This window comes from Euprymna scolopes, chromosome 6 (genome assembly GCF_053919585.1).
Source record: "Euprymna scolopes isolate OS-2025 chromosome 6, ASM5391958v1, whole genome shotgun sequence".
NCBI classification, from domain to species: domain Eukaryota; kingdom Metazoa; phylum Mollusca; class Cephalopoda; order Sepiida; family Sepiolidae; genus Euprymna; species Euprymna scolopes.
In genome coordinates, this window is record NC_136487.1 from 122,215,183 (window position 1) to 122,240,408 (window position 25,226).

General features: G+C 33.4%; 1 protein-coding gene across 1 annotated transcript in view; it reads right to left on the reverse strand.

The window, feature by feature from the left end:
- The window catches only part of LOC145277923 (sodium channel protein 1 brain-like), a 1,166,286-nt gene that overhangs the window by 1,030,012 nt on the left and 111,048 nt on the right, over window positions 1–25,226 (reverse strand). Inside the window, exon 2 of the mRNA XM_080129995.1 lies at window positions 8,177–8,489. Coding sequence (XP_079986121.1) covers window positions 8,177–8,185 — 9 coding nt within the window. The 5' untranslated portion in view covers window positions 8,186–8,489. The remainder of the gene's footprint in view (window positions 1–8,176; window positions 8,490–25,226) is intronic.

Here is a 25,226-nt window from a genome sequence, read left to right on the forward strand (position 1 = left end):
CAAAGAGTCCAGAAATTTCAGCCCAGAGAAACTTTTATCCCGAAAAATTAGCATGGAGAAATTTTATGATGAGAATTTAGACCAGAGAAATTTTTATCCTAAAATTTATCCCAGAATAATTTTATTGTAAAAATTTATCCTAGCCCAGAGAAAACTTTATCTAAAAGATTCAGCACAATGAAAGATTAATCCACAACATTTAGTCACAAAAATATGAATACTTTTTCCTTCTTCTATCTACTCACATATTGAACAATGTTGAGGTAAAGAAAGTATAAGGTGACTTAATTTGTAAGCCTCCACTTGTCACTGGTATTTAACAAGGCCGAATCAGGAGAGGTGTGATTGGAGATTATGCAACTCTTGCCACAAAAATTCCATGTGCGGGCACCCTTACAGTGGGTATCCATCGTCCCTTAAGACTTAAGGAAGCTACCATATATATATATATATTTTGTGTATGTGTCCTAGACATATATATATATATATATATATATATATATATACATAAACACACACATATATATATATATACATACATATATATATATACATATATATATATATATATAATTAACCGACTTACTGAAATGAAACCATAGAGCTGAAATAAATTTATAATGAGATATGGCTAACTATATATATATATATATATATATATATATATATATATATATATATATATATATATATACACACCCATATCTCATTATCTCAATGGGTGTGTGAGACATAAATTCGAAATTATATGCATACTTTGGTCATTGCCACTCTTCCAGGAACAAGGGGAAAAGTAAGATAAGAAATTCTCAGACTATGTCTTATGATATCATCTGTTTCTTTTATAAATAATTTTATCAAGAATTCTTCGTAAGTTTTGGTTTTGGTTTCGATTATTGCTGAAGGAAGTCAAGTTATTTATATATATGCATATATTTTATTCATAAGTTTTTATTTTGGTTTCGATTCCAGCTACTGCACGCAAGTCATTTGGATATTTTTATTTTTATTTTTGAAACGCAACTTTATAACATATAAAAATCGATAGAACATTGGCTCTATAATAATACATACGAAATCTGCAGGAATTAAAATATCGTATTTAAGTGTACTTTACGACCGATCTTCGTCGAGCGTTCGTGCTAGCTTAGACAAATACTTTTGCAGTTTTAACAACAACAAAAAGAGCTACAATAATATCAGAGCGTCTTCTGAACATCTACAGAATTCCAACATCAATATATTACATATGAATGAGCCCCCCTGTGGAATTTCTACAGGTCCCGCTAGTTATATATTATCTAGCGAACATATAGCAAGCCTGCCATATACTGTTCAACAAATCCAGTTGGACGAACATCGCGCTTTTAGCAATTTATTTAGCGGCCTATTTTTACTTTCTTAAAAGGCCCAGTTTTATAGAATGCTATTAAACTATTCCGCAGACATAAAAGTGCCATTCTAATGGAATCCTTAGTGCGAAAATAACTTCCCCGCCGGTTGCATGATTCGAACCTTGGTCTCAAGTCACGTTCAATTCAAATTAAAACTTCCTAACCAGTACGGCTGTTCAGACGCGAAATTACCATAACATTGCCCTAGCTATATAACACGTTTTGATATCCCGGAAATTTTCTAGCATGCTCGATCGAGGAAGACGTGGTTCGAATGCATAAGAAAGGGAGATAACTGCATGCATCCTGGCTTATGTCAACCCTTGTTATTCACCTAGGAGTCCAGTACACTGAGTATAAATACCCAAACTGTGGGAGGAAGAAGAAATGCTACAATTTATTGTTAAGAAAAATAATTCCTTCATTTTGTTTTACTCACTTTCACCCCAACCAAGGAAAATTGCCATTTGGATATAAGGGGCTACTAATTAGGTTCATACCTAAGAAAGATTAAGATATTGGTTTACGTTGCATTTGAACTTCTGCATATCAGTACAACTCGGGAAGCAGGTAGCAGGAAGAGAATTCCAAAGTTTACCGGTTCTAGGGAAGAATCTATTAGAGTAGAAAACATTCTGGCATTTAGGTACTTCAACAGTGAAGGGGTGTGATTTTGTTGCTAAGCAGGTTTGTCGGGGATATGTACGTCTACGGAGCACAAGTACAATGAGTTCATCAGAGCACATTCCATTAAAATAATTGTAAAACAGGCATAGGGATACAACATTACGGCGATGGGACAGGGGTTGGAGCCTAGTTGACAAAGTGGGATCTGATAGATTGCAGACCCTTTTCTGGACCATATCCAAGAGGAAGAGGCTAATGGTAGATGCCGCAGCCTAGATGCATAGTCGATATATTTCACTTTTTTAGCCCAAAATGTTAACAACTAATTGAAATAAGAGAATTGTAAACAATACAAAAATAGAATAAACTATTGGGGTATATTGATTTACTTGTCTGTTTAATATGGGAAGCGTCAATTAGAATAAGAGTTCTGAATGCTCTTAATGCATTGCAATTTCGAAGCCTAATGCTTATCATCAGCAGATCGCCGTTTTCCATATTAGACTGACAAATGCATTAATACATATTTTATTTTGTCTTGTCTATAATTCTCTTTATATATTAGGTTCCATCCTACACGTTGAGCTTTTCATACCTTAATAAAGAATTTCCAATATTTCTTTACTCCCCTCACACACACACACACACACACACATATATATATAAGAGCAAATAGTTAAAACATGTTAAAAACACTTTGAAAAATAGTTAAAAACATATTTAATTTGAAAAGGAAACACTAAATAAGTGGATAGGTCTTAATCCGCGGAGTTTCGAAGAAATACGTTCCTCCTTCTAAGAAGGTAGGAATTAGCAAAATGCGGGATCGGATTTGATAAAACTGCAAGTAAGTCAAAGATCTTACTTGATAACAAAAAGTGAAGCAGAGAGAATAGAGTGAAGAAAAAAAGGTGATTTCACGTGAATGGATAGTCTGGTGAAAGGTAAAGTATCAAATGACGGTAAAATCCAAAAATGTAAATCCAAGAAAGTTAGTTAAATTTCCATTCGCACAAGTAAAATCCAAGGAAATCGCGTCATTGAAAACTAGTCCAAAATAACCCAAAAGGCCAAATCCGTGGAGTAATTCACAAATAGGTAAAAGGAAAAGAGAAAAGAATTCTTGTAATATTATTAAAATAAGAAAAAGATATGGGTTAAACACGGCTGCCCAGACAAGGTGTAATTAAGAAAAATGAGTGAAGAAGAAGAAAAAAGATTGAATGGTGATTGAATAAAATATAAAATATAAAAGCAAATGTCAAAATGACCCAGACAAGATGACATTAAAAGGCGCAAAAATATAGGGTAAAAAAGAGGTCAACTGAAATGTACAAGTTATTACTTAAGAAAATATCAGCAGGAGTTATAAAGACACTAAAAACAATTTTAAGGGAGAGGATTGCCGGTATCTGCAAATTTAACAAGCTCTACCGCTATCAATAACAATAAACAAGTCTACATATATAATCCAAAACAAAATACTAATCGTAATAACTCTAACCCACCCAGTAGCATCAGGAGATAGAAAAATATTTGGTTTAATCCTCCATTTATCGTAAATGTCAAAACTAATATACCCAAGGAATTCGTCAACATTGTAAAATCTTTTTCAAATACCCACACAGAAATAGTTCTATTTTCAATAAAAACTTAATAAGGATTTCTTATTCAACAATGCCTAATTTAGCACAAAGAATCTTAACATCTAATAACAAAAAAATTAAATCAGCCCAAAAAATCCTTTCCAAATAAACCCAAAACTATCTGTAATTGTAATAACAAACATCTTTGCCCACTCAATAATGATGGTATCCATAAAGATGTTATATATTCATGCACAATTACTGATCTCCCACGCAATCCTCCCATAACTGACACTAATATTTCGTCTTCAAGTTATCCTTCTTCCCATCCATCATCTGAAATAGTTACTAATCCAATATACCACTCGAGCAGCCACTCCATCTACAATCATACAACCAGCAATAATAATAATAATAATAATAATAATAATAATAATAATAATAATAATAATAATAATAATTCTCCTAACAGCCATCCTAACACTAACAACTCATTATACCCTCCAAAACAGTTCTCTTATAATCATTGTCCCACCCTTTGTGGCACACTATGAACAAAATTCAAACTATTTCCCTAATACAAATCAGAAAATTAATATTGATTTCAGACCTCGAGCTTTTAATAAAGTGCATACATATATTTCGGGGCTACTTCAACATTGATTAAGAAAAGAATATAAAACCACATTTCTTCTTTTAACAACCATAATTCTAATAATAACCAAGGAACTTCTCTAATCACTTTAATTAAAAAATATGAGGGATGTGCAATAAGTAATGTCCCTGACCCACTTCCAGTTGTCTGATCTAGCTGAAATTTTGCATGTACAATGATTTATATTCCTACGGATTACATGGCAAATTACAGCTCTGAACTAATTGTGGTTTCTGTTTTACAGGTGTTTGAACTGAGTCAGTTGTGGAATAGAGCCTGTTGAATGTCGAACAGTGATCCGGTTTTTGTATTTGAAAGGAAGTACACCACAGGAGACTTTTGATGAAATGAAAAAAAACTTATGGTGATAATGCCCCATCATAGGACCTTGTAAAACGCTAGCATCGTGAATTTAAACATGGCCGGAAGTCTGTGGAAACAGCTCTCAGACCTGGTCGCCCCTCTTCAGCCATTGATGAGGCATCTGTCCGTCAATTGAGGCTGCCATTTTGGAAGATCGGCGCATTACTATTCGCCAAATAGCCCAAGATGTCAAGATTAGTACAGGGTCTGTGGAAACTATCATTCATGACCATTTGCATATGCATAAAGTGTCTGCCAGATGGATTCCCAGGTTATTCACACCATTCCAGATCGAGAACGCGTCGAGTGCTCGAGGATGAATTTGGAGATGTGCCAAGAAGATGAGTCAAATTTTTTCAAAAGACTGATTACACAGGATGAAACCTGGGTCCTTCACTATGATCCAGAGACCAAAGCCCTATATTTTTTGCGCCTTTTAATGTCACCTTGTCTGAATCTATTTTATATTTTATTCAATCACTATTTGTGAATTACTCCACGGATTTGGCCTTTTGGGTTATTTTGGACTAGTTTTCAATGACGCGATTTCCTTCGATTTTACTTGTGCGAATGGAAATTTAACTAACTTTCTTGGATTTACATTTTTGGATTTTACCGTCATTGGATACTTTACCTTTCACCAGACTATCCATTCACGTGAAATCACATTTTTCTTAACCTTATTCCCTCTGCTTCACTTTTTGTTATCAAGTAAGATCTTAGACTTACTTGCAGTTTCATTAAATACTTTTGCATGCAAAATCCGATCCCGCATTTTGCTAATTCCTACCCTCTGATGAGAAGACACGTATTTCTTCGAAACTCCGCGGATTAAGGACAATCCACTTATTTAGTGTTTCCTTTTCAAATTAAATATGTTTTTAACTCTTTTTCAAAGTGTTTTTAACAAGTTTTATTAACTATTTTCTCTTGTTATAAGCTCTATCTCCTATTTGGTTTTATCGAGCTTTTACATCTGGTTGGGATTACTTTATAAATTAATTCTTTAATATTTATAATATACTTTAGTTTTACCATCTTGGATCATTTTGGCAAATTTAATTGTAATTTTTATTTTATATATATATATATATATATATATATATATATTAAAAAAGCAAAAAAAAAAGAGAAGAATTGTATTTTTCTTCCTTCTTTTAATAATATATTTTGCATTTTTAACGGGTTCTAAAAACTGTTTTCTCTGTTTATTCAATGGTTTATATTTCTTAATGCTTCAAAGAGCTCTAATGTAAATTCCCGCACCTTTAAGCGAACACGCGGTAACAAAAAAAAAATGCTCATTAGATAGTTCGGTGGACTTGTTACGGTAGAAATATATCAAAAATATTTCACCTTTAAAAAAGAAAATATAAGAAAGAAATTGAATCGTACCTTTCCTCCTCTTTTTAATATATATATATATATATGTGTGTGTGTGTGTGTGTGTGTGTGTGTGTGTATAATGAGGATATAACACAAGAATTGTAGTCTTAATCTCATGTAACATGAGGAATAAAAGTTCTCAATGTATAAATCACAGAGCTGAATCATTATTTTAAAGTGCAGTTAAATTTTCAATGTTCAGTTTTTAGCTTCCTTGTAAAACCTTAAATTGCCCATATATAAAAAACGATAAACGTAAAACGGATACCAACATATACAACCTGCTTATTTGAAAAATACACCATAAACAAATAATCTTAACCTCTGACGAAGAGATTTTACCACCGTAACATCAAGACGGACATAGAATCATATATAAAATATTACATTTGTAATGCACCATCATTTTCGTTGAATGAGACCTGCAGGATTAGATGGTCAATAAAATTGATTGGGGAGGCACAAATATCAATAAAAACGGAAAATACTTTGTCCATCTGGAATTTGTCGACGACATCATCGTCAAAATCATACACTTCAAACATTAGAAAGAATTCTTAAAAACATGAACAATGATTGCTATTTAGTTGGCCGTAAAATGCATACTGAAAAAAACAAGGTCATGTTCAACAAATATTGCACGAAAGTCTCAGTCACGTCAAAGATGAAAATTTCCGGGATATTGACAACTGCATCTACCTAGACAGAATGGTGACAAGTGACACTGATATGACTAAAATCAAGAGGCGAATTGTGTAAGATATAGAGCCGTGACGACGCCGATGAAAGCAGAGGTGTGCATACACGCACATTACAGATGGATTTGATCTACATTCTTGTGTCCCATAAAATGAACGGAATTTTAATTACCACGAAAATAAAAGAAATGTTTACATTCTAGGCCTGGAAGTTATAAATTGCGCAACACAAAATACAGAAGAAAAATGTTATATTTTGATATTTACATTTAACAGAATGTCGGTTGATGTTTATATAAGACAGATAACATAAATAACGAAGAGTAAGAGAAGACAGAAGGCTAACATTTTCTCAGCCGTCGTGCCATATGCAAATTATCCCCTGCAACTAACGTTTTTATTTTTATCGATGGGCAAAAGCTTAATTGTAAATAAAACTTCTATGTTGATAAATTCGTCTCTGTGTTGATTTAGAGAACAGCGACAAAAGAATTGTCAGATGCATATATAATTTTGGCAAGCATTTGAAAAATGCAAGCTCGAAAATTATATGTATACATTCAATAACACAAGAAGTATACTTGGATGGGCAGACTTTTCCAAAATAAATGGCATTATGAAGAGTAGAAGTCCACCATGAACATTAAACAGAAAGTGTTAAATGAATACACCATGACTTTTATGACATACTAGCGAGGGTCACCGGCGTTGCCCGGGTGTGTAGAATTTTTATGGTAAAGGTATTGATCAACGGAGCCCTAAAAATGTTTCAAAACGCCGTAAAAAATGAAAATAGCAGCGAGTACCCGTAGTAGTAGGCAGGGTCGAACCTGTAACGCTAAGAAGGAAAAGAAAGTGAAAAAACAACAAACAGTTCAGTCGCCACGCCCATCGCGACATACGGCGTTGCTGCTGTTCGAAATAAGCTTAGTCATTGCAAGGCGTATGATGATTTTGCAAAAATGTCGGCGAAAAAACTGATATATATATATCAAAAATATAAAAAACGGCCCGGTTGACGGTTAACGAATTAATGCTTATGGCTAATTTTCGGATATTTGTCATCCGAGAGACTGATCTTTCAAACGATACCAATTTTATGAGTGTTGGTTGTGTGTGTCTAAAGTTTTTGGCAGACATTCAAACGCCCACACACATTTTGCCTTTTATATTATAGAAGATGACATCGAAACGTGGGCACTAAATGGCGCAGCAATAAAAAAGCCAAGAAAGACAAAATATAAAATGGAAACCATAATGTTTAGCATTAGTTGGCATGAAAGAAAAAGAAACACCTGGATAAGACAGAAAACTGGAGTAAACGACATCATAACCATACGAACAGCAAAACACGGATAGACAGGTCACCTTTCGAGATGTACAGACAACAGGTTGATATAGAACGACCGAATGAACCATACAACGTTATTAGTCTAAAAAATATGGAGAAATTATCTTTGTACTTACTTCGTCCATAATATTCTTATCGATCTCTTCGAGAGGTATCCCATATAAATCCTTTGGGAGAGGCCCCACGTATTCCGGTAGAACTTTCCTGTTAGCGAGGAACGGATCTGGCGCTAGACGTGAACACTGATCTGCCTTTTTCTTCGTCGCCCGGTGTGCAGCATCAGCGTTGTTAATGTCAACGGCATTGCGCGACAGCCATGTAAGATTTCGGAGTTGTTGTGCTTTGTTTGGAGTTGCCGATGCAGGCTGCTGGTGTGTCCCGGAGTACTTGAGAAACACATATGGTTCTCCCACAGAGTCCTCATTCGTACTGAAAAGAAAAGAAAGAAAAAAGAGATGGTTAGACATTGGTGTGTTAGATAGCGGTGTATCAAATTATCGATGAGTAATGTTTTGCTTGAGCTGGACTGAAACAATGACGTGGACATATTGGCATGTTATTTTGAGGGGATAACGAATACTTGTACATGAAGGGCCTTTAAACGACGAGAGGAGACAGTGTTCCATTAATAGAGAATTAGACAAATGTTCTTTGGCGAAGATGAAGAAGGGTGTAAATAATAAATAATAGAATAATAGATAGAGTCTGTGAACATTTAAGAGTTCGATAAATATTTAAGATGACAATAACAACAGGGACAAATTTCCATACCTGTTTCCAAAAGATGACACCTAACAAAGTGTCGTAATAAAACTTCTCAAATGCACTTGTGATGTTAGGCTGCATAAGGTGTTAACTTCGATACAAATCGTCTGTTCTTTCTTTTATCGGATGATTTCGATTATCGATTATCGATACTCATCGAAGACATTCCGATACAAAACCTTCTCTGTGCCTTACCGCCTCAATTAAAAATATTATGAAATCTATATTTGTTCTCATGTGTTTCCGATCCAAAATATTTAAAAAAATGAATTCTCGAAAAAATGTGTGGAAAAAAACACATTTTTATACTTTAGGGACGTTGGATTGAACATTCCATCTTCTGACCTTGTGTCACATCACGCTGCGATGAAAAGCATGATAAATATCTACCTTTATACATTGACGTACATCGGTACACGCATGTATACATATGTTGGATAGCAGGGTATCAAATTATCGATGAGTAATGGTTTGCTTGAGCTGGACTGAAACAATGACGTGGACATATCGGCATATTATTTTGAGGGGATAACAACTACTTGTACATGAAGGGCCTTTAAACAACAAGAGGAGACAGTGTTCCACTGATCGAGAGTCAAACAAATGTTCTTTGGCGAAGAAGAAGAAGAAAAAAAAGAAGAAAAAGAGGAAGAAGAAGAAAAAGAGGCTATATAATAACAGCAGTCTATATAATAGACAGAATCTGAAAACGTTTAAGAGTTCGATAAACATTTAACATGTCTTCAAGAATGAGAGTTCAAAAAGAAACCAAACACCACACTGAAGATGGAGTCTACCTCTGAAATATATTTGTGATAAATTTCAAACAAGTAAAATATTTGTTTATTTTCCTAATATTACGTTGTGATTTGGTTTCAAGCGCACTTGATGCGTATTTTATTTTATTCAATTTAACATGTCTGCAACAACCTACAGCATATCTGTTTCTTCGAAAGATGATACCACACCAATTCATATTTCATATAACATTTATTCACACATCCTGTCAACATTTCGGAGATTACAATGTTTTGATTTTACAATTTGGATCGTGAGTTCACCGGTTTCCACGGTGTCTTCTCCCCGACTTCTTCGACTGATGTCCTCGACTGCTCTCCTCAACTCTTCTCAACCCCTCTAACTAACGTCCGTGTATATATTACAACTATTTCTTTGTGATTACGTCATTTGCACGCCCACAAAGAATCCGATCAGCCGACATCTGTATCCCGTATCTAGGTATTATTATTATGATTATTGCTAACGTGCATTCCTTTTTCTGAAAAGGTATTTTGTTTTTACTTATCTAAAATTGTTTTTACTTATCTAAAATTCCTCCCTTTTATTGTTTATAAAATTTGGTCAAGTTAAATTCCTAAACCGTCATTTAACCATATTTGCTATTGAGTTGCATTTTTCGTTTTAAAACAAATCTAAATTAATCAACACAATAATAATAATCTTCTTACTCAGATAGTTCGGCAATATCCCGGGTGTTCTAAAATGTAACGGGTAGCAAGAAGAGAACTTTGAATTAGGGGATAGCTTGATCCTCCGGATTTCTCTATAATATTAGTAACCAAAACAAAAATTGCTAGTCGAATTAAATATAAAATTCGCTGAAATCGACCCGAAAAGAATTTTTTACTTTTTAAGAACTGTTATGGGAACTTACCAATTCACCCATAATGGACTCTTCTAACCATTATAAAAAACACCGAGAGTTAATACTCTTCTGGGAAAATATTGCGACTCAACGCGAGACTACAGACTGTCTAACTCAACAGTCGGTAAATACCAAGTTGGTTTCTTTGTATCACTTTCTTGTACAATATATTCTTTCTGCATAAACCTGTTGTTCACGTCTTTCTTTATGGTCCTTGCATGGGATCACGACAACTGATTACGCAATTTTGAGAACTCACGAGGGAGAACTGAATATTAAATACTCCAGTGTTCCCACAAGAACATACGATAAGGATTCGTGAACGCACGCTAAAAAGTCGAATTTTAAATACCTCAGTGTTCCACAACAATTGAGGAAAATTTAAAATAATGTGGTATTCAACGGATCCAACATAACAACGCAATTTCATATAAATAATTGAATTCATTCAAAAAGTATCGCTAACAAAAACAAATAAACAACATATATATATATATATATATATATATATATATATATATATATATATATATATATACACGCATATATATATAAGGCACTATGTACGCGTGTATGCATGCGAGTTTGTTCCCTATAGACTCCGAAACGGTTAGGCTGAGTTTAAAAAAAAAAGATTCACACTAATGTACTTGATGTGCCTTGGGGTGTTATCAGATAGAAATACATCCGACAAGTATCGAAAATCGATGATCGAAAAAATTTGAATAAATGAGAAAGTCCAATTTTGACCAAAGTCAACACCCTTAGCTGAACATCACAACTGCATTCGAGAAGTTTTGTTACCGCACACGCAGAAAAGCCAAGCGTATAAAATCAACAGTAGGTTATTTGATAAGAAAGTGGCGCGTTCGAAATAAATGTTTCTATTTAGACCACAATTGGACCATGATACTTGACTTTTGTATTTTTAATTTTGATACAAGTTATAAAATAATTTAATAACATCAACAGTAGGTTCTCTACAGTGCAATGTAGATTAGATAATTCAGTGCGAGGAGGTATATGAAGGTCTCCCCTCCCTCCCAGTGCACCACGATTATTCCTTAGCAAGAGCAGGCAATCACTTGATTTGATTGAAAAATGGGCGATTTCACCGATTTCAACAATGAAAGTATGGGAGGACGGAACATTTATCTTTATCTAATCCCGGGCAACGTCGGGTCTCCTTGTTAATATATATATATATATATATATATATATATATATATATATGTTGGTTTGGGAGCAGATTGCTCAGGACCGGAAAACGTGGAAGAGAGCAACGCGTGAAGGCATCGCAGACTTTGAAGAGAAAAGAATGGAAAATGAAGCGACAAGACAAATAAGAGGAATCACCAATCTCTTTCTTTCCCCAACCTTTCAGTGTAAAGCATGTCTGCGACTCTTTGACCGTAGACTTTAAAGCCATCCCCTTCATGGATGGACCTTAATAACAGAACTCGATACTCGGTCACGAGTGGGAACTGAATATTTACACACACACACACACACACACACACACACACACACACACACACACACACACACACACACGTAAACACACGTACACGCATATATATATATATAACTACTTCATTTACTCACACAAATTTAATATACGAAAGTATAGATTTATGCGTAAACTTTAAGTATTTACTTCAAAAGTGCTCAATACGTAGGTAGAGCTAATCACCATATTTTATAAATTACTATATATATATATATATATATATATATATATATATACAGGGCGAGTCACAGGAAACATGTTTTTAGAAGTTCCTAGAAAGCGGCTCAAATTTGTGCTCGTGAAAATGGCCATCATTTTCAGGCATAATTTTTCGCTTTTAAATATTCCATAATGACATAATTTAGTAAATGTTTTAATGAGCATTATAAAATGTTTGTTGAAATATTCGCAGAGTTTTGTTTTCCTTAAAAAGATCTGTTTTCCATGACTCACCCTGTATATTAACACACACACACACACACACACACACACACACACACACACACACACACACACACACACACACACACACACACATATATGCATCTTTATAAAGCTAGATATGTTTATGTGTTTATATATTTGTTGGTTTAATATTCACTTCTAAAGTAATAAATAAATATTCCCCAATTTTCAGTTTCTTTAGAATGTTTTACAGATGCATATGGGGCAGAATATGGGCATAAGCACCATTTTGAGAATACAAATATATCAAATTTGCATTGAATTTTATCAATAGACATTAGTAAATTTGTTTTAAGTAATTTATGACGTTAGTCAATGGACAATGAAATTTTATTAGTATTGAACGGATCGAATAGTTTATTAGTATTTGGTAAACACATGAAATTCGAAAAAATATCACATTCGAAATTGTGAAGGATGATTATATGTGTAAATAATGACATGAAAATATAGGTAAATAAAGACAGAGCAAAGAGAGAGAGAGAGAGAGAGAGAGAGAGAGGGAGGGGGAGAGAGAGAGAGAGAGAGAGAAAGAGAGAGATAGATAGAGAGAGAGATTTTCTCCTAAAAAAATTTTGCGGTCATGTTTCAAATTTCATGGTTTTTGGAATGCCATTCTGTTAAGAAAAAGACTTTTTCAGACTATGGAACCCACCGTAGGGGTGAATGCGCATGAAATTTTTGTGGCAGGAGGTGCGCAATCTCCAACCACACCTCTCCTAGTCGACATTGTTAAATACTAGTGGCAAGTGAAGTGTATGTACAAGACGACTGGAAACAAATGCCGAGATAAGCAGAGAGCACATACAGCGCCTAGAATTCCCAAATGGTCACTCATCTGGTACTAACCAGATTCAACATTGCTAAACTTCGGTGATTTGACGAAAACCCGTGTCTTAACGCGATTAATCCATAGATACCATTAAAAAAAAATGATATAATTATTATCAAACTCTGTAGTTTCTTTTGCGAAATCGTAGACTATAGTTACATTTTCATTCGTTTTAGTTTTGAAAAACTCCTTTCATCTATAGAATGATTAGATACATCTATACTATATTTCTTCGTCTGTTTGTCTGTTTGTCTGTCCGTTCTACTTTTTCTTGGAAACTACTGGACCGATCTATATGGATCAAGTGATAGCCCTAGGCAGGAAGCCTCTTGGTTTCTGAGAATTTGACTTTTGAAAACAGAATTAGTTATTTTATTAGATTGCGTTAATTCGATGCCTCGATTCAGTCTCGAAAGACAAAGGATACCCCCTGTAGGAGCAGCTGCGTGTGTAAGCGTGACGCAAGGGTTGCAGAATCTCTAACCACACTTCTCCTGATTCGGCACTGTTTGAGTCCAGTGGTAAGGAAAAGTGTAGGACGACTGGAAACAAATGCTGAGATAAGCGGAGAGCACATACATCACTAGGTCTATCAGAAGCGGCCATTAAAAATGCGTGATAAGAACTAATGATTCAACTTACTATTTTCAGAGGCTTATACTAACTACTGGAAAAATGTAATTCAAACCTAAATTTTTTCAATTAAAGGAGCAAAGACCAAATGTTACAAAAATGGCAGGTTTAATAACAAATTATTCAATATTTGTTTTTAACTCGATTTTCTTTAAAAAATATTTAAAGAAAATCAACGTATTTTGACTTGCTTCGATAAATATATGTATATATAAATACCAAAAAATCACTTACCTATAGAAATACTATTAAATGAGTAGTTGCATTCTTTATTGTTAAGAATTTATCCATATTTATATTTTAAATTCCATGTATTTTTTAAATAAAAGGATTTTTTTAAAGCGAGGGCCGTAGAAAATCGCATTTTCGTAATGCGTTTTGCGCCAAGCTTAAAGAGCTGCTCCTACTAATTTGGCATTTATCAAATATGCAGTCGTCAAAGGGACATAATTAATGCCTCTTTTTTATTGCGTGCTGTTAACCAAAATTAGTATTTTTGGTCCTCCTATAATATTATATTCGGTTTATTGGAATTTCACATTCACCCTGAAAATATCTTAAAAATTGAAGCAATAGAATAATTTTGATAGATTGTTAAAGTTTAAAAATTGAAAAATATTAAACTCGTAAAATTCAATTGATTTCATTACGTAAAAAAAGGTCTGCCTGAATGCAGGCATTTTGTAAACACTGTTTTTTTTTTAAATAAAAAAATAATATTTCTATTCTTTTTTAAACAATTAAAAAATTTATTTTGGAAGTATATTCCATAAAGAAAATGAACAACCCACTTTAAAAAGAGAAATTACGAGTTCTTTTTTAATATTTTATTCGCAGTTTTCTGTTAGGGGTGTCAAAAATTCCCCCCAAAATTCCGATACACCTAATATAGCACCTGGAAGTTCAAAATGGTCACCCATTTAGTACTGGCCAGGTTCAACGTTGCTTAATTTCGGTAACCCAGCGTGAACCGGTGTGTAAAAGTGATTATGCCGTACAGGTTATGTTCATACTTTTACGAATTTCACACGTTCAATAAATTTCAATGAAATTCAGCCATTTTGTCCATTCAGCTTTTCTTGAAGAAAATCTTATAACATTGTGATGTGCTACCTGGGCGGTTTAGAGAGGTAACTTCAGTATATACATTATATTGCCTCGCTGATGAGCTGCAGTAACGGCGAAACATTTTCTGTAGGACGGCTATTATTCAATGCGACACAATGGAGTGTGTAAATATCCCCCAGAAGATCTGTAAAAAGCAGTTGGAAAGAAGTCATACACCATGCATTATGACTCTGAAATTCCTACAGCTACATACCTTGAAAACGGTGCTGTTAAGCCTGGTATAGTGATATGGGAAAAGTGGGAGAAACTAGTAACCCTAGTTGAAGTAAGTGTCCCTAATGGTGCTGGCCTTAACAGAGCTGAGAGGGAAAAGATAACGAAATACCAGGGCCTGATGTACATTATGAAAAGAAACTGGAATCTTAAGAAGATACATCACCCCAATAATTATAGGAGCAACCGGACTCATGAAAAAGAATTTCAAAAACTACCTGAAAAATATATCCGGTGAACCAAGTGTAACATGCAGTGAAATGGGCTGGTATTTTGGGAGAAAAAAAAAAGAAGCAAACAACGACAAAAAAAAAAAAAGAAAAAGCAGAAAAGTTCACAACTTTTTCTCTCAACTTCCTGCACACGTCTGTCCCCCTCACCTCTGCCAACAGGCGTCTTATTGAAAAAAAAAACAAACAAACTGACTGCATTTCATTTGCATATGTGTACAGTGAGCAGTGTGATCTCGTGCGATTCCACGAGACCTCATCTTATAAAGCCACGGCTGCCATCTGTAATCTCTCTCTCTCTCTCAATTGAAAGTAAGCCGTATAGCCATACAATGCACACACACATGGATGCTTGCTTCTTTGATTCATTCAACCCTACACAAAATAAATGCAAACAATTGCACTCAAAGGAAAGGTTAAAATCTTAAAAGTTATCTTTCGGTTGGAGTGACTGAAATAGTGGGTGAATGTTTGGCATCCGGTAGAATGTACCATTCACAGCAGAAACAACATGATAAAAAATAAAACAAAAAAGCAATTACTGATTTTATTAGGTTATATAAGATTTTCAAAAGCTCAAAGAATTTCAATGAAATTCAGTCTTCCTTTGTGCATTCAGTATTTCTTGAAGAAAACCATACGTTGTTATCGTTGTAAATCTTTGAGCCATAGATGCAGGAAGACTTAATTTGGGAGACAAAATAAAATTATGCGTGTTATGAGTTTAGTAAATTTATTCCCTCGTGAACAAATTCTACTACGATAAAATTACTCTTCCGTGCAGTGTCTTGTTTTTACTTTTTTTCTCTAGAGAGCTCCCAATTTCGTTTGAAATTAACTCTAAAGGAAAACAGATTCATTATGATATGGAAATACATCTCACTTAAAAAAAAAAATCAATAGCATAAATAGATTGAATTGAAAACAACAGCAGGATAAATAATATTAATAAAATTCGTGTTTTAAATCGATTATAGAATTCCTTGAATATTCACGATATTAGTTCAAATAAAACATTCAAATAAATAAAAAAAAAGTAAAAAACGGTGTCATCGGTGGCTTATTAGATTTGTAGCCAAACCAAAATGGTGGTTCTACGTTTTAACATGTCCATGCGAGGATGCAGTTAAAAAAATAAAAGCATATACCAAGATCAAACAAACTTTCTCAAGTAAACGTTCATGTAAAATCCAATGGTGGTGTAAAGAACAGAGTTACCTCCCTTTTTTTAAATTACTTTTTAAAAGATTCTTTTACAAACAAAACAGCTTACAAACTGAAATGCAAGGGATACTGTGATAGGGGCAATATTTATAGCGAGTCAATCTAGATGGGGGAAGCAGTAAGACTTTTGTTTACGTTACGTTAAAATTTCTGCATGTGGGTACAGGTGGGAAAATGGGAAGCCGGTGCAGAATTCCAAAAGTAATCGTCCTGAGAAAAGTGATCACTCTAAAATGTATCTCACTCCTGACTCCATCTGTATAAAAAAACCCAAATATGCCCTAAAATGGACTACTGTTCACATATCAGAGGAAGAGCTGCTCAGAGCACCTTTTCTGCCTGAACAGGGTACAAAACCGATTTTGAGATATAGTGAGCGATTTTCTCCTACCTGCTACGTCTTTCTTACAGTAGGTACATTGCGAGCCTATTTCTGCACTATCGTTATTTTCCTGACAGATGCTCGACTAAACTTCACTTTATGCACCCTCCCTGTAAATCATTCACGGCAAAACACTTGTCTAGCTACAACCACTGTCGGTAATTTCCCTTACTCTCTATCTGTGCCTAAAATTAAACGAAAATTCTATGAGCAAACGTTTGTTCCAGAACTGCTCGTTTGTGGAACACAATACCGCATGACTGCTTCCCAACAGACTATAACGTGCCTGTTTTCAAGTTGAATGTAAACAAATTCTTATTGAGCTGTCCCTTTAAATAATTAACTCCTACCCAATTTAAACCATCACTGGCCATCATGGTGGTGTCTCATCTGACACTCATTAACCCTTACCCTTGAGTTACCTCCTGACCTTGATAAATGGTGACTCTATAGTAAAAAAAAAAGAAAATTTATTAGAGTAAAATATTTTTCGACATCTAATGAGCTATACAGTAAAGGGGTGATATTTTGCTACTAGTCGGGTTAGTTGGAGGAATTTTTGTTGAGGGGGTACGAGTACATTGGAGTATGTTCCATGGATGGACTCGTTTGACAAATACAGAGATGTAATTGTGTGACAATGTGGCAGGACCTAGAGCCTGACAGGCAATGCAGGACCTATATTTGTTATATCTGTTATATTTGTTATATTTGTTATATCTGTTATATTTGTTATATCTGTTATATTTGTTATATCTGTTATATCTGTTATATTTGTTATATCTGTTATATTTGTTATATCTGTTATATCTGTTATATTTGTTATATTTGTTATATCTGTTATATTTGTTATATCTGTTATATTTGTTATATTTGTTATATATGTTATATTTGTTATATCTGTTATATTTGTTATATTTGTTATATCTGTTATATCTGTTATATTTGTTATATCTGTTATATCTGTTATATTTGTTATATTTGTTATATTTGTTATATTTGTTATATTTGTTATATTTGTTATATCTGTTATATTTGTTATATTTGTTATATCTGTTATATCTGTTATATTTGTTATATCTGTTATATCTGTTATATTTGTTATATCTGTTATATCTGTTATATTTGTTATATCTGTTATATCTGTTATATTTGTTATATCTGTTATATTTGTTATATTTGTTATATCTGTTATATTTGTTATATTTGTTATATCTGTTATATCTGTTATATTTGTTATATCTGTTATATTTGTTATATCTGTTATATTTGTTATATTTGTTATATCTGTTATATTTGTTATATTTGTTATATCTGTTATATTTGTTATATCTGTTATATCTGTTATATTTGTTATATCTGTTATATTTGTTATATTTGTTATATCTGTTATATTTGTTATATCTGTTATATTTGTTATATCTGTTATATCTGTTATATTTGTTATATTTGTTATATCTGTTATATCTGTTATATTTGTTATATCTGTTATATCTGTTATATTTGTTATATCTGTTATATTTGTTATATCTGTTATATCTGTTATATCTGTTATATCTGTTATATTTGTTATATCTGTTATATTTGTTATATTTGTTATATTTGTTATATCTGTTATATTTGTTATATTTGTTATATCTGTTATATTTGTTATATCTGTTATATCTGTTATATTTGTCTGTATGTTTATTATCTCTATTACGCTTAACCCTCCCTACCCTCACTCCTGTCCTCTTCCGTCTTCCTTGCTAAACATTTTTCTATATATAATCTATCCTTTTCTCTCTCTCTCACTCTTAGATCACTAACTTGTTTTATCTCTCTATCTATCCTCCTCTCCTCTATACAAATCCTTTATTCTTTATTACAAACACACACACGCACGCATGATATATATATATATATATATATATATATATATATATATATATATATATATAATAATAAAATAATTAATAAAAAGTTAAAAAAAAAAAACAATGACTCGTGCGCCTCTACTGAAAATCGAAACCAAAACGTTCAGCTTACGATCTACTTTTTCCTTTGACGTTAATGCCTGAGCTATGAAGACATGTTTGCTATAAGGCTAAAAATTAAAACATGAACCAATAGCTATTACGTTATGCATGCATATTCGTAATGCCGTCGTTCGACCTTTCCCTGGCAAATTTTACTCTTTGTAAAATTTTCACACTTTTGAACTCAAATATAAAGTTTCACATGGGTTTTAATACCTTATATATACAGATCCAAAAACTGACAGAGGAATTTGTGTTGTTTGAATAATAAACTATTCCTTAACGTCACTTCCGTCTATGACGTCACTTCAGGAAACGAGAAGCGTTTTACAAGAGAGTCGGTGACAGATACGCGAAGCGGATAGTTGCTCACAACTAGTCAAAGATATTGTTCAATTCACACTTTTATGTATTTTGTTAATACATATTTAATTGTTACTGTGTCTTTCTCATCATTTATTTAACTACTAACACCACAACAGGTTGGTAAGCAAAACTTAAAAAAAAACAAATGTATATACGCATACATAAATATATATAAAAACAGGTTTGTGTTTACTATAAACTTTTGACGGAAATATTTCGCAAACATTACGCAAGTATAAATCATGTAGAATATCTGCATGAATATAATTATATGAAATAGTTAATTAAAGATGATCATCCTATAAGAAAAAAAATTACTAATAGGAAATTAATTGAAATGAATGTTTAAAAGAATATGCAAATTAGCTAGATCCTTTCATATGAGTGCAGTTCCACGATCCATATATAACAAAGTTGCATTTTCTTTTTAAATAAATAGAAAAAGGGGTTTTAATATGAATATCAATACACACAAAAAAATAGGAGTATCAATTATGTGTCTTTATTTTATTTAACAGTATTTTTATTTTATCTCATTTCTTTTCAGTTTATTTTATTCTAGTTTAGGTTACTATACCTTAATATACGGTGTAATCACGTTGACACGCCGGTTGTCACCGAAGTTAAGCAACGTTGAGCCTAGCTAGTACCAGATGGGTGACCATTTGGGAATTCTAGACGCTGTATGTGCTCTCCGCTCATCTCGGCATTGTTTCCAGTCGTCCTGTACCTCAACTTGCCACTGGTATACAACAATGTTGTCTCAGGAAAGACATGGTTGGAACTGCGCAACTCTTGCCACACAAATTCACCGTGGAGGCACCCTTACAGTAGGTATCATTAGTCTGTCGAGACTGAAGGAAGCGACTATACCTTATCTCGTTCTTTTATTATCGTAGACAAACTATTAATAAATGAAATGTTTTTGTCCCTTACATCTGTTTTAATCGTTTTGTTATTTTCTGATGCATGCCTGTATGGTCAACCAATACACGGCGAATCTTAGAAACCTCCTGATGTGTGAGGATCAATTTAATTTCTCTACCCTCGTAATGTTTACAATGATGAAACAGATTATCTCATATTCTGATTTTATAATGGTATTAATTTTAATGGTATTAACTTTAATAGTATTAATTTTAATGGTATTAACTTTAATGGTATTAATTTTAATGGTATTAACTTTAATGGTATTAATTTTAATGATATTAATTTTACATTAATAACTGTATTTGCAGTTGTATATCCTTAAACGTTTTTCTTCATTTTATTTTTAAAAGTTTATAATCAGGTATTGTAAAAAATATTTTACAAAGAATTAATATTCAATTATTATTCAATCCGTATGCTTTATTTACAGGTTGTGTAATAAAATTTGATTGTATGAAACAAATTCAGGGAAGTTATGACATTACTAACCAGCAGAGCGTTACCACATTGCGACTTTTGATTAATGAAGAGTCTATCAAGCATGTCTACAAAATGTGATAATTTGTAAAAGTAAAACCTGGCCAGTGAGAGTTGAGGACATACGATGCATGATGTGAAATACTATGAGAATGATATAATGGATGTGTAATGTGGGTTTTAAAGACATGAATAGATCTGATGACCTCAGAGGAAAAATCAAATCCAGAGAGTATCGAGAGTTGTTTGCAGAACAGGATATTTCGATGGCCACATTGAAAATATGGATAAGAATTATTGGATTAGTAGATGTAGTTGAGATGCAGGTTCAGAGGAATAATTGGCCGAAACGTCATGAAACAACAACTAGAAAATGAGAATAATAATCCGCAAATAAATAAATGGATAAATAATATAATATGAATTTGCTTTATTATTCTTTGTCTGAAGCTTTGACTCTGCTATTGATGCAATGTTTTCTTCAATGAGTAATCAATAAACCAAATAAAAATATTTATGTTATTCTCTTGATCGTCGCTTCTTTTTGTTGTTGCCGTCTAGTGGTTATCAACTGTCTTATTGGTTTAACAAATAAAACTTCTCGTACACGAAAGACACAAGGAGATATTTGCTGAGTTTTCTTCAAGGTTTTATTGGAGAGAATCAACTTAGGTGAGAGAGACATATTCTTCTTAACTTACTAACTGTCATAAGGACTCTTCCTAACTGTAGAAATAGACCAAGAGGTAGGACTCTTGGTGTGGTCTGTGTACTTGATAGTGCGCAATCTTGGTAGTACATGCTGTGGCTGTTGTTCTTTGTATATTCTGTTCTGTTTCAATATATTTTATCTTTCCAATCCGTATCCATGCCCATGGTTTTCCTTGGTAACTCTTCCAGGCCACAACACTAATGTGAGTAATAATAATCCATTTGGGCGGAATAAAAAATAGGAGGTATTACTTTTGGAACGCTCGCTCGTATATTACTGGACACAACTCGTTTGCATGTTTTCAAAAGAGTAATGAAACTGAAAACCGTAGTTTTCTCGTGCACGAAAGCGTGACTCATTCGTCATATCGTCATATTCGACCATGTTTTGTCCACAGCGTTTTACTTCTGCCCTCTGCATCAACATTACATCACAATTCTGTTTGCACATCCGATCTGCCATCTTCATATGAAGCCTATGGCGCAGTGGATAGAGATATTGAATCTCTATGGTTCCAGGTGAGCATTGTCTGAAGATAACGGTTTCAATCCTACCCAAAGCCGACCAGAGGCTTAGTTGGCCAAAATGTGGTGGGACGACAACAACTATGGAAGGCAGTAATTGCTGAAGATACAGTTAGGAGATTCGACGTTCCTATACCATCGTGGTTAACCACCTGACAAAGGCCAGAGGAATAGTTGGCCGAAACGTTGTACAAACAACAACTATAAAAGATGAGGATAATAGTCTGCAATAAATTTCTTAATAATTCTTCGGACTACTGTCCTCATCTTAAGTTTTATGTTTATAATGTTTCCATCGATGTAACCTCCGACCTTCTTCAGATGTATCTTGTCGAATTTGGAAATGTTTTTGTTGAACTCTGAAATTTGGACCGAATTTCGAACGAAACTCTTTATTTACTTTACAGGGTAGCATGATCTCGTTCCATCAGCCATGACTGCATTGAAGTCCTCAGTACCTCACAATTGTATTTTGAGTGTCAGTCACACTAAGAATTGAACTTTCAACCTAAGGATCTGTTGCACAGTGGTTAGAGTACTTGGAAAAATCAATTATGCAAGTGCTAGTCTCCTAAAGGTTTAAGGTTCAATTCTCAGTGTGGGCGACTGAAAAAAAAATACAATTCCGAATTACTTAGAATCTCTATCAGCCATGGCTGATAAAACAAGAGCATGTTTTCCCCCGTGAAGTAAATAAAAGCTTCTGTTTGAAATTCCGTCCAAATTTCGGAGTTTGACAGAAACGCTCCAGAGTTTGACGAGATATACCTGAAGAAGGTCAGAGGTTACACCGAAACGCCGTGAAAAAAACAAAACAAAAAAAAAAAACAATCAAGATGAAAACAGTAGTTCAAAGATTCCAAATAATACGAATAAACAACACTCATCTCAAAAATTCAGAAACGTGTGATAAATTCAGTCTCACGCTTTGGAATTTTTGAGATGAGGCTTGCTCGTTCGTATTATTTAGATTTATTTGAATTACTTTCCTCATCTAGAATATTATTTACACAATGTTTTTGGTTGATGTAACCTCCGACCTTCTTCAGGTGTATTTTTCCAAACTCGGGAATCTTTCTGGCAAACTCGAAAATCTGCACAGAATTTCGAATGGAATCCTTTATTTAATTCACGGGGGTAGCATGATCTCGTTCCGTCAGCCACTGGATTGAAGTCCTAAGTAATTCGCAATTGTATTTTTGAGTGTCGTCTGCATTGATGATTGGAAATAAAAAACACATCGGTCGAAACGTTGTGAAAATAACCCACAAGATGTGAACAGCAATCCGAATAATTAAAATAAAATACAAAAATTCATTCCGTTTCGTTTTCTGTTTCACCAGAAAGAAACCGGAAGGCTTCAACTCAGCAAGCCCCACCCCCAACACGTATGCTTTGTGGTGCCGTGTATGTGATAAGGGCAACGTGGGATTTAGTGAGAAATGGTTTATTTGACATGATAACGAACAGATTCAGGAAGTTAGCAAAAATGTCACCGGAAGTGAGGCCATTTTGTAGCGTTGATATGACAGCAAGCAACAGGCAAAGAAAACGTTTTTATCAGTCGTTAACAAACGCACAGAATGTTTGCCAAGATGGCGAAACCGGTCTTCAAAAATAGATTCCGGCATGGCTTCTTCTATTTCCAATGTATTTTCTTTTTGTGCAAACGTTTTGTATTTGTTTCAATCAGCAAACAGAATCCGCACAAATGTATTTATTTCAGTTAAAAAAAAAAATCAAACATAAAAAAAATGAAGATTTTTAATTTTAATTGTATAAAAAAATTCGGCTTGAACGTGATGTTGCATAACTGCTATGCATGAGGGATTATGGTTAATGCCCCCCCTATCTCTCTTTCTCTTTTTCTAACACACATAGACTTTCTCTCACTCCCTCCCTCATTCACACACAGACTCTCTCTTTCCTTCCCCCTTTCATACACACAAACCCTCTCTCTCCTTCGCGCACAGACTTTCTTTCCCCCTCACACACGCAGACTCTCTCTCCCTCTCCCGTAGTGCTTTATCAGTTATCCTCAAATTCAGTCTCCCTGTGTTTTTGCAGAGCTGTTGCAAAATGAAACGAATTTTTTCCTCTATTTTTATTCAAATTGTATTTTTTTAAATAAGCAAACGCCCCCAAAAGATATGTTTTTGTTCGTTTGGTTATTTAAAAAAAATACAAATTTTATTTAAAAAATACAATTTTTAATAAAAAAAATACAATTTTTAATTAAAAAAAAAACGCAATTTTTATTAAAAAAACACACACAATTTTTTTACGCCATGTTTGAAAATTCAAACATGGCGTAATAAAAGAAAAACAACTTCTCGCCCAATTTTTGGGTTTAGTAAACATGCCTATATACGTTTATTTTCTTTTGATAAATTTCTAAGGCCTTTTTCTTCTGATGAGTTAAGGGCAAAATAAATTCTTTGATTGATATAATTTAATGAATAATTTGGCGCTACGAAACATGTGCTGTTAAGAATTGTGAATATCAACGTACTTAAACGAATAAATTGTAACATGGAGACCATCATGAAATTTGAAATATAGACTTTTGTTATTTATTTGTTATGTGCTCTGTAATTACATTGAGCTTCATAATTTAAGGATTGGTATAAATAAAAGATAAAATATAATTGAAAAATATTTCCACACACACACACACACACACACACACGCACACACACACACACACACACACACACATATATATATTTAAACTCACTCCACAATAAAAACATAAACCCTAACGCTAACAAAAAGGACACCATCAAAGTATACTATAAAAACCAACTACACACTAACTACAAAACAGACGAAAAAATAATAACAAACCTATACCAGACCCACCGACCAGAACAAAAAGATTAAACTAATAATATATTATACTAAATTTAATAATATATTATACTAAATTTAATAATATATTATACTAAATTTAAAACCCCAAATTTAATAATTAAAAACAATAATAACACCACACTAAAAAAACTAATGTAGTGTATGAATTTATTTGCCCCTTCGAAAAATGTCCCCCACTCTAAAACTTCATACAACGCATACATAGACCACAATACAA